The sequence below is a fragment of the Elgaria multicarinata genome, chromosome 8 (assembly GCF_023053635.1).
Source record: "Elgaria multicarinata webbii isolate HBS135686 ecotype San Diego chromosome 8, rElgMul1.1.pri, whole genome shotgun sequence".
In the NCBI taxonomy this organism is placed as follows: domain Eukaryota; kingdom Metazoa; phylum Chordata; class Lepidosauria; order Squamata; family Anguidae; genus Elgaria; species Elgaria multicarinata.
Window position 1 is genome coordinate 7373377 of NC_086178.1, and position 18307 is coordinate 7391683.

Genomic DNA, 18307 nt, shown 5'->3' on the forward strand with positions numbered 1-18307 from the left:
CACCTGTAACTGCTGAACTTTCCAACTAAGATTGTAGTGCCTGAATTTGCTTTCCTTTTCCCCCTCCTCCTCCTCCCTCCCAATCCCCTTTCCTTTTGTGTCATGTCTTTTAGATTGTAAGCCTGTGGGCAGGGACTGTCAAGAAATACTTTTGTAAGCCGCCGTGAGAGCCTTTTTTGGCTGAATGGCGGCATAAAAATCCTTAAATAAATAAATAAATAAATAAATGATAGATCAGCCTGAAGGACTGATAGTCTGGAGGCATTCTAGGGCAGAGGGAGTCTAAGCAATGAACAAGTTGAGGCAGAATCTCAGACGAAACGGAGGAGTAATGACAGCGAAAGTTTCAGTAATAAAAAAGGCATTGTAATTATTTTTATGTGCTTTACATGGTTTACGACGAATCGTAGTGGGGAATAGCACAGAGTTTAAAAGGGTGGGGATGGAATGCCAGCCCCATGACCGGTTCTTTATTGATTTCTTTTTCAGTCACGCCTTCTGGCAGCTGGAGCCTGAATGTCCTCAGCAGTTTGGTAAAGAAAAAGAAGAGTTCCATCTTCGCCATCTGCTCCCCGAGGCAAACCCGATGTCCTGTAGAAGGATTGAGGGGAAAGTGAGTGTGGCATTACCCCACAGTTCTGTTCCCTTCGGTATGTCTGGATTTGTATGTCTAGTGAGTGCAGAATGTTGGACTGAGTTGGTGTGGGCTGATGATGCTGTGAAAGTGGGAGGAGTATAAATGGGAGGAGTCTAGAGCTTGGGTTGGTTGTTGGTTGGGAGTTGGGAGTGTCAGTTAGGATTGTCAGTGGTGTGGAGAGTGAAAGGAGATAAGATTTTAAGAGACTTAAGATTACCGTTTTTATTAAAACTACCGTATTTATCCTGGTTGTGCTTTTTATACTGTATTTTGTAATTGTGCTTTTAACATGTTGGTTGTTTTATTATGGTTTTAATTTCTGTGAACCGCCCAGAGAGCTTCGGCTATTGGGCGGTATAGAAATGTAATAAATAAATAAATAAATAAATATTTCTTCGATTCTAAGATGCCATCGATTGTAAGACGCACACTAATTTCAGTGCCACCAACAGAAAAAAAGCTTTGATTCTAAGTAATAATAAACGCACCTGCGATTCTAAGATGCACCCCATTTTTAGAGGTGTTTATATGGGGAGGGGGGAGTGCGTCTTAGAATCGAAGAAATACGGTAGTAGATTAAGCAGGTTAACTTGAATTTGAAGTAACTAAGATCTGTCAGACAAAAATAAACATTTTATTTTGTTTTGTCACCTCAAACCATGTGTCTGCTTGGCTTCATCACCTGCTCTACAGTTACTATTGTAAACACCTTATATACACATAACCTTCAGCTTATTACATACACAGTAAAACCTTTTCAGATTCTAGCCTTTACCCTCTCCTATGAGGGAAAGGTTGTGTTTTACCCTACCCTCAGGTGGTTCAAGTGGTGGCGCTTGGTTTGAGGAGGGTTTGTGTGCGACAAGGCCTGGTGTGTGAGGCCTGTGTCATGACAGTGAGTCATAACCTACTCCACCTATTATCTAGTTGGTCAGCAACTAGATTTGAATATAAGAGCTTCTCTACATCAGTGATTTATTGCACGGTCGTGACTGGCCACTCACGGAGGCTTGTGGATCCTTTACATGACACCGTGAACCTCCAGCACGCCTCCTACACTCATCCCCAGGAATCTCACTTTAAAAAAACCCAAAACCCAGAGATAATGCAGTATTTAAATTATCGTGGGATTTCCCAGCATGTAAAGCTGGTGCAACGCTATGGTTCCACCACCAGATGATGGTGTTTCATTTAACAGAGAATAGCATTTTCAATTCAAAACCACATGGTTGCCATCTAAACTAGCTAGTTGCAAAAGTGGAAAGACTCCAGAAGAAGAAACCCTGGTAAGCATGCTGGTTTCCCCGCCCCCGCCCCCCTCCATTAAAGTAGAAAACACCCTAGGAAAAGAATCTGGATTGGTAAAGCAAGGCACCACCTCCCCAAATCCCACCACCCTCAAATCCCAGTGTAATCATCATGGTTTCTTCCGTACCTCCCTTTAAACCTCCAGGTCCACACTGTTAGGAGCCTGACTTCACTCCAGGGGGAGGTATGTGTCCCTGAACGTGTCAAAAGGAAGGCGATGCTCACAAGTTAGGAGAGTGGGGTGAGGAAGAGGTTAAACCTCATCCACCCCAGCGCTAGAATATTCTTTAATTATTTAAAAATTACAGGAGATTCGATCTCGGATGCCCACCATTAAATCTACATTGTCCCTCAATCTCTTTGAAACAAACCATGCAACGCAACAGGACGTTATTCCCACATTTACCTGCTCCAAATGGCAAAAAATCCTCTCTAGGCATAAAATTTCCATCCTGGTCCAAAAAATTTTGGGGGTTGAACTCTCTGGGTTTTCTCCATTGCTTAGGATCAAGAAGTACAGAGCGCAGATCTGGAATAACGAAGGTCCCCTGAAAGGAACAAAAGTTGACTCAGAATACACCTGGACCGGTACACACCTCTACGCCAAAAGTAGCGATCTAAACTCACCCCCTTCTCTCTCACACACATAGACACACACATATATATGTGTGTGTGTTATACATATATATGTTTGTGTTATACATATATAACACATGTCCCCTCATAGACACATATAAACAGTTTGCATGAAAGAAAGAAAGTAACGGCAGGTGAGGTACCGGGGGTTGTGTGTTGTAGGGAGACAGATTGAGGCCGTAGCTAGACCTAAGGTTTATCCCAGGATTGTCCTGGGGTCAAACCTGTTCACCTAAGAGCCACACAGGGCATCCAGCGCTCAGGCAGGGACGAACCCGGGATGATCCTGGGATAAACCTTAGGTCTAGCTACCGCCTGAGATGAGGGTAGAAAAGGGCTATTTGTCATGAGCATATTTTTGTATCGTTTGTATCTTGTCTGCCATTTTGAGAGGGTTCTATTCTTAAAGGCCGATGTGTACAGATCCTCTGGAAAGGGTACGTTAAACCCATCTTAAGAACATCAGAAGTGCCTTGATGCTGGATCACACCAAGGGTCCATCTAGTCCAGCACTCTGTTCACACAGTGGCCAAGTGCGAAAGCAAGGAAAACCCCGTAGGGGAGTAAAAAATAGCCAAAGGCAAGGGTGGAACCGAGTAATCTTCAACAATAATATTAGTAAAAGTTTTATTAAAGTGCCAGGTGCCTACGCGTTTTGAACGCGGTTGCGTTCTTCCTCAGGGCTTTCTCTAAAAAACAAAGAAGTCCTTTGTATCATAATATTTACAATTAGACGCATTTTACAAGTATCTGTACTAGATATTATAAATTTTTAAGGTACAGATACTTGTAAAATGCCTCTAACTGTAAATATTATTATACAAAGGACTTCTTTGTTTTTTAGAGAAAGCCCTGAGGAAGTACGCAACCGCGTTCGAAACGCATAGGCACCTGTCACTTTAATAAAACTTTTACTAATATTATTGTTGAAGATTACTCAGTTCCACCATTGCCTTTGGCTATTTTTTACTCACACAGTGGCCAACCAGCCATCGGCCAGGGACCAACAAAGCAGGACATGGTGCAACAGCACCCTCCCACCCATGTTCCCCAGCACCTGGTGCACACAGGCTTCTTCCAAAGCCTCCGTAATTACAAGAGTCCACCAGGAAGTGGAGGCATCTTTTATTTGTAAGCCTTTCCCTCTAGTTACAGGACTGAGGACAAGCAAGCATATAGACTTACAACTCAAGGTAAGGAATTACATTGCCTCGCCCCCTGCTCCAATTCCTGGCTTTAAATCACAGAAGTATCCTAGGGAAGCAGCTCTCCAGTCCAAGCGGCAGGTGGGGCTCTACAGGTGCAACAGGAAAGATGCTGAGCCCAGGCTTTGATGTGCTTGAGGATTTCCTGTGACTGCCAACTGGGATTTCAAGGTCTCCCAGCAAAGGCAGCCCTGGGTGGTGGTCACAGATGAGGCACACTTCCAGCATCTACCTTGGCATAGAGAGTCTGGCCCCATTCACACATGAGAGGAGGAATGGTGGTTAGGGCAACTACGGGCCCGTTCAGACAACGTGCTAAGCCATGGTTAGGCCACTAACCATTTTGCTGCAAGTGGTTAGTGAGCATGTTTCAACTATGGTAATGTAGCCACTATGGAAAGAACTGGGCATGTTTAGCCTGGAGAAGAGAAGATTGAGGGGAGACATGATAGCACTCTTCAAATACTTGAAAGGTTGTCACACAGAGGAGGGCCAGGATCTCTTTTCGATCATCCCAGAGTGCAGGACATGGAATAATGGGCTCAAGTTACAGGAAGCCAGATTCCAGCTGGACATCAGGAAAAACTTCCTGACTGTTAGAGCAGTACGACAATGGAACCAGTTAGGGAGGTTGTGGGCTCTCCCACACTAAAGTCATTCAAGAGGCAGCTGGACAACCATCTGTCAGGGATGCTTTAGGGTGGATTCCTGCATTGAGCAGGCGGTTGGACTCGATGGCCTTGTAGGCCCCTTCCAACTCTGCTATTCTATGATTCTATGACCTTGGGAGGGGACTCTGAAACCAGATCCCTCCTTCTACCCGAGCACAGCCACTGTGGAAAGAACTATGATGCCTACAAAGTGACCTTGGACGGCTTCTGGAAGGTAAAAAGAGGGCATGACAGTGGGTGGGGAGAGACCAGGATCTGAAGTATCCCGTGGCTGCTCCATCATAAGGCACTGCCTCATCACTGGCAAATTATTATTATTATTATTATTATTATTATTATTATTATTATTATATAATAAATTATTATTATTATTATTATTATTATTATTATTATTATTATTATATTACCTAGGCATGTTTTGGGCTCTCCCACACTAGAGGCATTCAAGAGGCAGCTGGACAGCCACCTGTCAGGGATGCTTTAGGGTGGATTCCTGCATTGAGCAAGGGGTTGGACTCGATGGCCTTGTAGGCCCCTTCCAACTCTACTATTCTATGATTCTATGAATTTCACACGACACACCATAATGTTTACCTCAAAACGCTTAACCATCATGGTTTAGCATGTTGTCTGAACAGGGCCTTTGAGTTCCAAATTCTCATCCCAGATCACTACACAAGTTGGCCGTTTCTTGACTTTTAGCTTTTGATTTTGGAGATGGGGGAGGGGGCTTCTTGCTCTTTGGATCTCGCACTACACACAAGCCGTTCCCATGTAGACATCTCTTAAATTGCCAGCCTTGGATGCTCTTGGCATACAGGAGTGCAGCTGCAACACTTTTCTATACCTTGGGAATGATGAACCCATGCATGTTCACATCTTTTACACATCGTCTGGGGATCCCAATTGGTAAGGCATATTTTACACGCAGGACCTCATGGATTACAGCATTGGTGTAGGGCAGCCTCTTCCGGTCTTCATAGCAGATTGAATGAGAGGGACCCAAAACGTCTTCCATCTCTTTGTAGACTTTATCTGAAGGAAATGATGGAAAAGGATGCTTTACTATTGCTACTGGTGTGTGTGTGTGTGTGTGTGTGTGTGTGTGTGTGTGTGTGTTCTGATATCTCAGAAAATCAGGCGATCATTAAAGGACATTTATTCCAACATGAAATTATTCCATGGAGTTACAAAAAAGAAACCCAAATAACCACTGAGCTTTGAATGTAATCACATTAAAATAGTAGCACAAAATGCAAAATGGTGCCCCAAATAAAAATGATGTGGGGGTGGCGGGAATGTGGAGAGATTCCACAAAGAAACTGAGCCAAAGGAGTCCAGTGATATGGGACATTGATCACGGTAGATGGCACTGCCTGAAAATGAAGGGTCATAAAGGCCTGCCTAAGCGTAGGGAAAGTTAGATTAACCAAACGAAAGGTTCTATAAGGGTGTAATCCTATAGCCCCAAGACATTCTCTATAGGATACAGTGGGTTTTGCCTTCTGGGAGTGCAGACAGAGCTACTACCTCAAGAGGTGAAAATCCTCGCTCAGATTTTCAATCCCAGCCACCCCTCCCAAAGACCATGGAAAGGTCCACAGCAGTTCCTCTTCTGAGGTTGGTATCATGATCTCAGATGAGGAGGAGGGAAGGGGAGGCCAGGGTACCATGTTTGCCTCCACCAGCACAACTCCACTATAGAATCATAGAATAGTAGAGTTGGAAGTAGAGTTGGAAGGGGCCTCTAAGGCCATTAAGTCCAAACCCCTGCTCAATGCAGGAAAACACCTTAAAGCATCCCTGACAGGTGGCTGTCCTGCTGCCTCTTGAAGGCCTCTAGGGTGGGAGAGCCCACCACCTCCCTGGGTCATTGGTTCCATTGCCGTGCTGCTCTAACAGTCAGGAAGTTTTTCCTGATGTCCAGCTGGAATCAGGCCTCTCTAGTGGGAAAAAAATTAAAAGGGGGATGGAAATGCAAAAATCACCTCCATCACTCCTCCTGCTCTGCTGGCAGCAAGGTGCCAGGACACAGATACTCGGAAGCCTCCAAGACTGGAGACTTCCATGTAGCGCAGGCAGCAACCCAACAGGATTGTGCTCTACTTATAAGAACATAAGAAGAGCTACGCTGGATCAAACCAAGGGTCCATCTACTTCAACACTCTGTTCCCACAGTGGCCGACCAGCTGTTGACCAGGGACCAACCAAGCAGGAGACGGGTGCAACAGCACCCTCCCACCCATGTTCCCCAGCAACTGGTGCATATAGGCTTACTGCCTCTAATACTGGAGGTAGCACATAGCCATCAGGACTAGTAGCCATTGAGCCACTGCCTCTGATGCTGGAGGTAAAAATAGCCATCAGGAGTAGTATTTATTTATTTATTTATTTATTTATTACCTTTCTATACCGCCCAATAGCCGAAGCTCTCTGGGCGGTTCACAAAAATTTAAACCATTCAAAGTATAAAACAACAGTATAAAACCATAATATAAAATACAATATAAAAGCTCAACCACATAAAAACAGCAGCAATGCAAAATTACAAATTTAAAACACCAAGTTAAAATTTATTTATAGACCGTTAAAATGCTGGGAGAATAAAAAAGGTCTTCAACTGGTGTCTAAAAGCATATAATGTAAGTGCCAAGCGAACCTCCTTAGGGAGCTCATTCCACAGCCGGGGTGCCACAGCAGAGAAGGCCCTCCTCCTGGTAGCCACCTGCCTCACTTCCTTTGGCAGGGGCTCACGGAGAAGGACCCCTGAGGATGATCTTAGGGTCTGGGCAGGTACATATGGGAGGAGGCGTTCCTTCAGATAGCCTGGCCCCAAGCCGTTTAGGGCTTTAAATGTTAATACCAGCACTTTGAATCGGGCCCGGACCAAGACTGGCAGCCAATGAAGCTGGAAATGGACTGGCGTGATGTGGTCTCGTCGGCCAGTCCTTGTTAGTAACCGTGCTGCCCTGTTTTGTACCAGTTGAAGTTTCCGGACCATTTTCAAAGGCAGCCCCACATACAACGCATTGCAGTAATCCAAATGAGAGGTTATCAGAACATGGATAACTGTAGCTAGGCTATTTCCGTCCAGATAAGGGCGCAGTTGGTATATCAGCCTAAGTCAATTATCCTTTCTATACTATCAAAAAACACCTGGAAAATATTGAGCTGCTGAATTTTTTTTTTAATGTTATTTAATTGTCGGATTATGGACTCAAGCTTGAAGGAAATCCAACTGCAACACAAATCAGAACCAATGAAGACACAGCGGGCAGATCTAGAATTCGAAACAACAATACTATTCTGGAAAGATTCAACTTTCTGGCTGAAAGAGATGTAATAGTAACTTCCAAAATTTTAAACCAACAGAACAAAAGAAGCATGAGAAGCAAGTTTTTACACATGCAGGAACTAGAGGGCATAATTTCCTGTTTGATCAAGGAGCCTCATGGCAACTGGCCAGCAAGAATGAGCCAGAATCAAAGAACTGGGTTACAGACAGTGAATGTACTAGCCGCAGTGCATTTTCCAGTGAATTTTTTGGATGAGCTTCATGAAAGTAATTATGGAAAAGACCAAACCGCAAATGGGCAAACTATGAAAGTTCAAGGCACAGGGAGTGGAGCATTGCAATGCCAATAACCAGATAAAAATTTTGCAACTATATACCAATATGTCTTGTTCATTCCTGACTTCAAATGCAACAGGTTTGGTGCGTCTGTCTGCAATAGTCAAAAGAGTTTTTGCAATACCCTTTGAAGACAAGAAGTGCTCAGCAACCAAAACCTGTGTTTTATATGCACAAGCATTTGAAAATGGAGGAGTCTGTGAGTCTATGAGTTCGGTTCAGGTCAGCAAGCCAACGTGGCCCAACTGCGTGGAGATGAAAGCAGCTGCCCCTGCCTCTGGCACAGAAGACTCGGGCACCGTGATACAATGGCAATCTTGGAGCTACGGAACAGAAACCATGAAACGGGTAACAACGAAACGCAAAGTAATAAAGATAATCCATCCAGGTGCCACTACTGTGTAAAGGCAAAGGGAACTCAAACGGAACACAGACGCACCAAAAGGCTAGGTCTTGTACATGGTCATCACTGCGGTCCAATCATAGAATCACAGAATCATAGAAGTTGGAAGGGGCCTATAAGGCCATCACGTCCAACCCCCTGCTCAATGCAGGAATCCATCTTAAAGCGCACCTGACAGATGGTTGTCCAGCTGCCTCTTGAGTGCCTCCAGTGTGGAAGAGCCCACAACCTCCCTAGATAACTGGTTTATTTATTTATTATTTATTTATCATATTTATACCCCGCTCCTCAGCCAAAAAAGGCTCTCGGAGCAGCTTACACTTAGCAAAAGAGACAGCCCCTGCCCTCAGGCTTACAGTCTAATAAAGACATGACACACAAGGAAAAGGAGTTCAGGAGGGAAGAGGTAAAGAGAGAGAGAAATTAAGTGGACTGGGGAAAGGGCTGATGGGATTGTCCTGCTCTCGAAGGAGGGGAGTCCAACTGGAGCAGGCCCCGATGTTACTTCTGCCTGCTCCTGTCCCCTCGGTCCTTCTTCTTCCCCACAGGGCCAAGATGGCAGTTTGCCCTGTGGGTGGGGGGAAGAGTCCAGCAGGAGCAGGCCCCGATGTTACTTCTGCCTGCTCCTGTCCCCTCGGTCCTTCTTCTTCCCCACAGGGCCAAGATGGCAGTTTGCCCTGTGGGGGGGGTGGAGAGTCCAGCAGGAGCAGGCCCCGATGTTACTTCTGCCTGCTCCTGTCCCCTCGGTCCTTCTTCTTCCCCACAGGGCCAAGATGGCAGTTTGCCCTGGGGGGGGGGGAAGAGTCCAACAAGAGTCCATTGTCGTACTGCCATTTCCGATGCCTCCGGAAGTTGCGCGTCTCCCCTGCCCCCCCCCCGCTGCGTTAATGGCAGCTGCCATTAATGCCAGGGGGACACGGAAGCCAGGGAGGGCAGTTGTCAAGGGTCTGTGAGCCTCATGAGTGCTCAGCAGAGGCTCATGTGTTCCAGCTCACGGGGATTAGGGGGGGGAGCAGCAGTAGGGTGAGCACTCACCCGTTTTGTCCTGCATCCCCTTGAGTCCTCATCGTCAGAAGACGGGGAAGAGCAAGCATGGTATGGAAAATGTGGATAAGGAGACATTTTTATCCCTCTCCAATAATACTAGAACCCAGGGTCGTCCCATGAAGCTGATTGGTGGGAGATCCAGGACAAACAAAAGGAAGGACTTCTTCACACAGCGCAGAGTTAAATTATGGAACTCACTACCACAAGATGTCGTGATGGCTACCCATTAGGATGGCTTTAAAAGGGGGTTGGATGAATTCCTGGAGGCGAAGGCTATCAAGGGCTACACGTCCTGATGGTTGGGTGCTCTCTCCAGTATTCGAGGCAGTAAGCCTGGGTGCATCAGTTGCTGGGGAACATGGGTGGGAGGGTGCTGTTGCACCATGTCCTGCTTGTTCATCCCTAGCCGATGGCTGGCTGGCCCCTGTGTGAACAGAGTGCTGGGCTAGATGGACCCTTGGTCTGATCCAGCATCAGGGCACTTCTGATGTTCTTAAGCTCCAACAGAACCTGGGGAGGGGGCTAGCGTAGGCTGACCCTATGAAAAGGAGGACAGGGCTCCTGTATCTTTGACAGTTGTGTTGAAAAGGAAATTTCAGCAGGTGTCATTTGTATATATGGAGAACCTGGTGAAATTTCCTTTTCATCACAACAGTTAAAGCTGCAGGAGCTATACTAGAGTGACCAGATTTAAAAGAGGGCAGGGCAACGGCAGCTTTAAGCGTTGTGATGAAGAGGGAATTTCACCAGGTTCCCCGTATATACAAATGACACCTGCCGAAATTTCCTTTTTAATACAACTGTTAAAGATACAGGAGCCCGGTCCTCCTTTTCATATGGTCACCCTATATTATGTGTATATATCAAACGCCTCCATTTTAGTTCACTATCAGATCCATTTACTTTGAAGTAAGTCCATTCATTCAATGAAACTTCTGTGATGGATGATTAAGGCTAAGGAGTGTTTGTGATATTACTGGATGTTCCCATTTTAATTGTTTTTTTGATGTGAATCAAACTACTATGAAACCTTGGAAGAATTACAAAACGAATAATTAAAGGAACACCCACATTCTTCCTCAGGGAAACAAGGGCAGGTCTTGCTTCCATTGCTGAAGTCTTTCTTACCTTGAATATCTGGATTAGCCACCATGAGGAGCAGTGCCCATTGCAGAGTAATAGCGGTTGTCTCTGTGCCTGCCACAAAGAGGTCGAAAATGCATTCAGACAGGTTCTCTTCGTTATAGGTAGAAGTGGGGTCACCATTGCTCTGTTTTTGAGGATAGAAAAGATGAAATGTCGTTACAATTGCAGGCCACACTTCAACATTTCCTGGGCTTTGTGGGGTGGGGACTCCTATCACAGTATCATATTGTTTGTTTCACAGGTGACCGTGCAGAGAGATCTTTGGAAACATCCATAGCCTGGCGTAGGAATCTAAAATAGCCATTAAAGGCTTTAGGGTGACCCTATGAAAAGGAGGACAGGGCTCCTGTATCTTTAACAGTTGCATAGAAAAAGGAATTTCAGCAGGTGTCATTTGTATATATGGAGAAAGGAAGGAAAGGAAAGGAACCTCTCGTGCAAGCACTGAGTCATTACTGACTCTTGGAGGGGCGCCAGCTTTCACTGACGTTTTCTTGGCAGGCCTTATAGCGGGGTGGTTTGCCGTTGCCTTCCCTGGCTGTTATTACCTTTTCCCCAGCTCACTGGGTACTCATTTTACCGACCTCAGGAGGATGGAAGGCTGAGTCGACCCAAGACAGCTGCCTGAAACCAACTTCCGCTGGGATCGAACTCAGGCCATACTAGAGCGACCAGATTTAAAAGACGGCAGGGCACCTGCAGCTTTAACTGTGGTGATGAAGATGAAATTTCACCAGGTTCTCCATATATACAAATGACACCTGCTGAAATTTCCTTTTCAATACAACTGTTAAAGATACAGGAGCCTTGTCCTCCTTTTCATATGGTCATCCTAATTAAAGGGGGGGATAGAAAAGGAGCTCTCAGATACCCCCCTAAAAACTATGCACAATAAGACACCATAAAAAGCTCTTTCTGAATCCCTTTGGGAGGAGGATGCAAAGGCAATGCACTCACCTATACAAATTTAGTGTCAGTGGGTGAGTTCCCCTGCCATGGATATTTTGTTGGGAATATTGCAACCTTGCCTGCAACTTACAGGAAGGAGACAGTGTTGCAGTCTGTTCCTGGTTGTGCTTCTATATTGTATTTTATATCATGTGTTTATGTAGGGTGACCCTATGAAAAGGAGGATAGGGCTCCTGTATCTTTAACCGTTGTATTTTATCTTCCATAAACAATGTAGGAAAAGTAACAGGAGAAAATATAATTTCATATTATGTAGGGTGACTATATGAAAAGGAGGACAGGGCTCCTGTATCTTTAACAGTTGCATAGAAAAGGGAATTTCAGCAGGTGTCATTTGTATATATGGGGAACCTGGTGAAACACCCTCTTCATCACAACGCTTAAAGCTGCCGTTGCCCTGCCCTCTTTTAAATCTGGTCACTCTAGGTTAAGGCTGCAGGAGCTATACTAGAGTGACCAGATTTAAAAGAGGGCAGGGCACCTGCAGCTTTAAATGTTGTGATGAAGAGGGAATTTCACCAGGTTCTCCATATATACAAATGACACCTGCTGAAATCCCCTTTTCTATACAACTGTTAAAATACAGGAGCCCTGTCCTCCTTTTCATATGGTCACCCTAGTTTATACTGTTTGTTTTATACTTTGAATGGTTTTAATTTTTGTGAACCGCCCAGGGAGCTTCTGCTATTGGGCAGTGTAAAAATGCAATCAATCAATCAATTCATGGGACTTTGGGCATAGCCAGCCTTAGGATCTCTGTAGGCTTCAGTGTGGCTTTCTGCTTCCCCAACCTTCATACCTCCTCAATTGCTGGGAGCACACATGCATTTGCTCTCACTTGTGTAATGGAACACAAGATGGACTAAACAAACGCCTTCTGAAACCCTATTCTGTACCTGCTTTTCTGTGCGAGAATACTTCTGCGGAAAGCTGTTTTCTTTCCTCCACTTAAGAAATGTGCGGTCTCCCATTGTTCTAAGATAGCCGTTGTGTGCATTTAGGACTGCTAATTGCTTGCTTGGTTTGGCCTTTTTGTTTAACTTTGCTAACTGCCTTTTTAGGCAGTTTTAGCAGGAATACTTAGGGTGACCATATGAAAAGGAGGTCAGGGCTCCTATATCTTTAACAGTTGTATTGAAAAGGGAATTTCAGCAGGTGTCATTTGTATATATGGAGAACCTGGTGAAATTCCCTCTTCATTACAACAGTTAAAGCTGCAGGTGCCCTGCCCTCTTTTAAATCTGGTCACAGTATAGCTGCAGTATAGCTCCTGCAGCTTTAACTGTTGTGATGAAGAGGGAATTTTCACCAGGTTCAGTAAAGCAGCAGTTTCTGCAGCCGAAACTCTCCCCACGGTCTGAGTTCAATCCCAGCGGAAGCTGGATTCAGGCAGCCGGCTCAGGTCGACTCAGCCTTCCATTCTCCCGAGGTCGGTAAAATGAGTACCCATTTAGCTGGGGGAAAGGTAATAACGGCCAGGGAAGGCAACGGCAAACCACCCTGCTATAAGGCCTGCCAAGAAAACGTCAGCGAAAGCTGGCGTCCCTCCTAGAGTCAGTAATGACTCAGTGCTTGCACGAGAGGTTCCTTTCCTTTCCTTCCTTTCTCCATATATACAAATGACACCTGCTGAAATTCCCTTTTCTATGCAACTGTTAAAGATACAGGAGCCCTGTCCTCCTTTTCATATGGTCACTCTAGGAATATTAAATGATCCCATCATATTCCACCCATCCAGACCTTGGATGTAGGGGTGCAGGCTTCTACCACTCCGTAGAAATTTGCACTCCCCTCCAGGTGCCACAGACCACCTTCACTTGAAGAGGCTTACGAGCCATCTCCATTGATTGATATATATATATATATATATATATATATATATATATATGGAGTATTTGTGACTGACAGATGCAGCAAGATGGTTTGAAGCAGGGCTGGGATCACGCTTGTAGCCTTCCACGTGTTTCTGGACTGCAACTCCTATCATCCCTCACTATTGGCTGCGCTGGCTAAAGTTGATGGGAATTGCAATCCAACAACATCTGGAAGGCCGCATATCTCTGAGTCTTAGTTTAAAGTGTGGGCCCAAGCAGGGATCAGGTGCTATTCAGGCTCTAATAAGGCAGGAAAATTACTTGAGGTGGAATCAGGTACTTACTTTCTCTATTTGAAGTAGATAGAAATCAATGAAATCCTGTGGCTCATGTAGCGTCTGACATTCCTTATGCTTCGCTACCTCTGTCTTTGCAAAGGACAGCACCAGCTGTGTGAAGGACAAGGCTTTGTGCTGAGGCCCTGGGAGACGCATAATCAACCATGGGAACAGTTCACCAAGCTACAGGGAAGGTGAAAGCAACATGAAAAGTTATTATTATATTCAGCAGTGTACAAATGTCACCAATCAATCATAGAATCATAGAATAGCAGATTTGGAAGGGGCCTACAAGGCCATCGAGTCCAACACCATGCTCTATGCCGGAATCCACCCTAAACCATCCCTGACAGATGGTTGTCCAGCTGCCTCTTGAAGGCCTCTAGTGGAGGAGAGCCCACAGCCTCCCTAGGTAACTGATTCCATTGTCGAACTGCTCTAACAGTCAGGAAGTTTTTCCTGATGTCCAGCTGGAATCTGGGTTCCTTTAACTTGAGCCCATTATTCCGTGTCCTGCACTCTGGACACGAAACCAATCAACCCCCTGTCACTAGCATGTACAGGCTTGGTATCACAGTCCATCAACCAACTCCTTTGAATTACTGCTTTGATACAATGGTCTGGACCATTCTTGAGGCTGCATGTACGCAAGCTGTGGGTGACTGTGACTCATGCTACATGGGCCTGCATTAGAAGAGCTCCATCACGCCAGGCTGATAGTGTGCTTTCATGGCATATTTCATGCAAAAGACTCTCACGATGCTCACCTTTTAGTCTGCTATCGCGGCGAAGGACTCGGATGATGTCGACTATGTCCTACTGTGATTGCGGTTATTCCCCCCCTCTTGGCGATGTATTTTGCCCCTCGGAAAGTGTGATTCTTCTTGAACTGCAAGTGGCCACTGGGGGCGCGGAAGGATGACAAGGAGCAGAGCCGCTTCCCTCAGCAGGCCCCAAGCAAGCGCCGTGGAGCCTGGAGCAGACCCAGCCCTCCTGGGACACACACCAGAGCAGGAAGACAAGGAGCAGGGCCTCCCTTGGCTGCCCCCAAGCAAGCACCGAGGAGCCCGGCCCAACCCTTCTGGGGTGCACACCGGAGCAGGGCAGAGGTTCAGAAGCTGGTGTGATGGAGCTCAACAACAACAACAACTTTCATAAACTATGGGATAATTCGAGGGAAAGCCAGGACAAATGGGTAGGTGTGGTGGACCTCAAAGACACTCCAGTTTAACTAGGATGACCATATGGAAAGGAGGACATAGGTCCCGTAAACTGGAGTGTCTTCTCTATTGCCACCCCCACCTCAGTGTCTGGAAGCACTGTTATCCAACAGCTAGACTACAAATCTCAATAGCTCTGGCCACTGGCCATGCGGGCTGCGGCTGATAGAGTCCAACAACATCTAGTGGGCCACAGGTCCCGTAGAATTTGGGGAATAGAAAATGGTTTTGTTTTGTGGGCAGGGATTTGAAGCAAGGTCTCCCTTGACTACATCTAGCATTCTAACTACAGTAAAATTTCAGTGAAAGCTGATTTCATGTTAGGGACTCTCTGACCCAGGAGGAAATAAATAGACAACTCACAAAATGAACAACGGTGGTGCAATATTTTAGGATAAATTCAACGGCTTCTATAATTTCCCGGAACTTTTCATCTTCAAGAGAAAGTCGGTATCCAAAAGACAACACGCAGATCACTCTGGAGACAGCATTCATGATAGGTAACAGAGGATCAAGTGGCTGTCCTGCAAAGAAGGAATGTACAGTCATATTAATACTATTCAGCCTTGACTGAAAGTGGGATTTCACAACGGAGCTGGGGAGAATGTTGGGATTGACTACAATTTTTTGTTTATATTCAAATACAAGTAAAACTAAAAATTGAGGAATTTCTATTACAAAATATGCATGAACAGAAAAAGGCAACTAAAATATTCAAGAGACTGGCACATCTCCCCTATGAGAGAAAGTTACAACAGTTGGGATTGTTTGGCTTGGAAAAAAAGAGGCTAAGGGGAGACCTGACAGAGGGGTACAAAATTATGCCTGGTGTGGAAAATGCAGATAGGAAGACATTTTTCTCCCTCTCATGAAGCTGATTGGTGGACAGTCAGGACAGCTAAATTAATTAAACTATGGAATTTGCAATGTATGGGATCATCAGATGTGCATTTTATTAGGGCTACGTTTTGGGTCATAGAAGCGGGAGTGGAGTGGCCCAATTCGCCTCCGTCAAAGGCAGATCCGAATCAGGTCGGGGGAGCTGCGGATTGAGGCGAAGCGGTTCGCCTCTATCCAGAGCTCCGAACACAGGTAAGTTGGGGGGAGGGGGCTCACCTGATGATGACGATGCAGTCCATGCAGCAATGGCGGTGGAGCCAGGTAAGGGGGCAGGAGAAGGGCTTACTTGTTTCTGTCGTGGTCCAGCGGCAGCTTCAACTGGCCTCAGTTGAAGCTGCCGCCAGACCGCGACAGAGGCAGGTAAGTGTTGGGGGAGGAGGCAGTCTGTGCGGTGATGGTGGCAGAGCCAGGTAAGGGGGCAGGGGGAGGGGGGCTTATTCAGCCCCCATTTTGTACCCCCTTCCCCACTTACCTGCCTCCGCCATCCACCGCGGAGGAAAGTAAAGAAGGGGGCAAAATCTTGGTCTGCCCCTCCAGATCTCACTTCGTGGAGTGGAGCAGGGGAGGGTTGGATCAACCCGAAGGGGTTTGGTCCCGATCCGGAAGTTTCGGATTGGGCCACGAAGCGGTTTGGGGGGGGTCCGTGCCCAGCCCTACATTTTTTTGCACATTTGTTACTGCTCACCCACGGTTTTTCGCACATCCTTTAGACAACACTGTCCACCTCCCGTGCACCTCCCACTCCTTCCGCTCATTTTTCCATTGCAAAAAAAGACCTGGAAAATATGACTTTTTTAAAAAAAACGAAACTTGCTGCCATGTGCAGGAAAAGCAGCTCAATAAAAATGCCCACTGAATGGGCCACATGGTTGTTGCTTCTTCCTCTTTCTCTCCCTGCGTAAAGAGATCGTCGCTGTTGTGGAACAGCAGCAGGAGGCCAGAGCAACAGTATGGACATGTGAAAATCCCCCCGTCTGATGATGCTCATAGTCATCACTGATTCGAATGACTTCAAAGGGGGGAGATAGCCTCCTCCTCTAGAAACTCGACTATCAGTGGCTACTAGTCCTGATGGCTATGTGGTACCTCCAATATTAGAGGCAGTAAGCCTCACCAGTTGCTGGGGAACATAGGCAGGAGTGTGGTGTTGCACTCATGTCCTGCTTATTGTTTTCTCATTGGCCACTGAGTGAACAGAATGCTGTAGCAGATGGGCCCAGCATAGCTCTTCTGCAACATGGGATATATACCTGCATATTCTCCTAATATGACATACCTTTTGCACGTGCAAAAGTGTCCACGAGCCAGTGGGCTTCCTCTTTTATTTGCTGCTCCATGCCTTTCTTCCCCAGTCCCAGCTTCCGCATAGTCACTACACCAAACTTTCTCTGCTGCTTCCAGGTGTGACCGTTTGAAAGCACAAGACCTGAGGCCATCAAGAATCAATGAGAAAGAGCTGCTTGCCAAAACAGAAGAAACATTTACAACAATTTAGATTTACACCATAGAAAATGGCAAGTGTGGTCCCATTCATCTCTATGCATCCAAGGGCATGTCTAGAGGTAGGGAGGGGAGGGGGAGGAACACGAGATCCTCCCCCTCAGTCCACACACAGCCGCAATGTCCTGGGAGGAAGATGATGTCACGCCTGCCATTTTGTTTTGTTTTTTTATCGAAAAAGAGCGCACGAGCACTCCTGAGATAAAGGTAGGAGATAGATAGATAGATAGATAGATAGATAGATAGATAGATAGATAGATATCCCGCTCCCTCCTCCCATTCCTGATGGGCACCAAGCTCTTGAGGAGGCAGGAAGAAACTGAGACAGCCGCCCACACATCCTGTGGTTTCAGGACGATCCGTGGGAAAAATCGGGATTAAGCCATCCTGGTTATCCAACTTTTATCCCGGTTATCCCGACTCGTCCCTCCCTTCCCCCGGGGTCCCCTGTGCATCATGTGGTCATGCCCCAAGAACTGCTCCCCTCAAACCAAACCACTGGAAGCCTGTTGGAGAATCTGTGTAGTGTTATTTCTCTGAAACTGGCAGGCACTGTCTCTTATAGGTCCTCATTCACTTTTACCGGTGGAACATTTAGCATCCTTTAGCACTGAAACCTTTGTGGCTGTTTCACGCAACACATTTCTCCCCCATGCTTCAGTTTACAGCGTCACACAAAAGTCCCATCACCAGGCAGCTCTGCAGATGCTTAACTGCTGGGGGGAAACTGCTATCACGGTACATTAGCAATTCCTGCAACAAAGACTAAATGTGTACATATCACAAAATACATGAGTATTTCCATATCTTTAAACACCAGTCTATACCTGTCTCAGAACCCTGATTGTGCTATGTCCCAGACAGGTGCATACAATCATACTG

At 46.1% G+C, this 18307-nt stretch overlaps 1 protein-coding gene across 1 annotated transcript in view; it reads right to left on the reverse strand.

The window, feature by feature from the left end:
* Window positions 1–394: 394 nt before the first annotated feature.
* LOC134402388 (cytochrome P450 2J4-like) overlaps window positions 395–18307 on the reverse strand; it is a 33503-nt gene continuing 15590 nt past the window's right edge. Inside the window, exons 3-9 of the mRNA XM_063131815.1 lie at window positions 17202–17351; window positions 15389–15549; window positions 13812–13988; window positions 10667–10808; window positions 5305–5492; window positions 2352–2493; window positions 395–591 (exon numbers count right to left, since the gene is read on the reverse strand). Of these exons, the coding sequence (XP_062987885.1) occupies window positions 395–591; window positions 2352–2493; window positions 5305–5492; window positions 10667–10808; window positions 13812–13988; window positions 15389–15549; window positions 17202–17351 (1157 nt within the window). The remainder of the gene's footprint in view (window positions 592–2351; window positions 2494–5304; window positions 5493–10666; window positions 10809–13811; window positions 13989–15388; window positions 15550–17201; window positions 17352–18307) is intronic.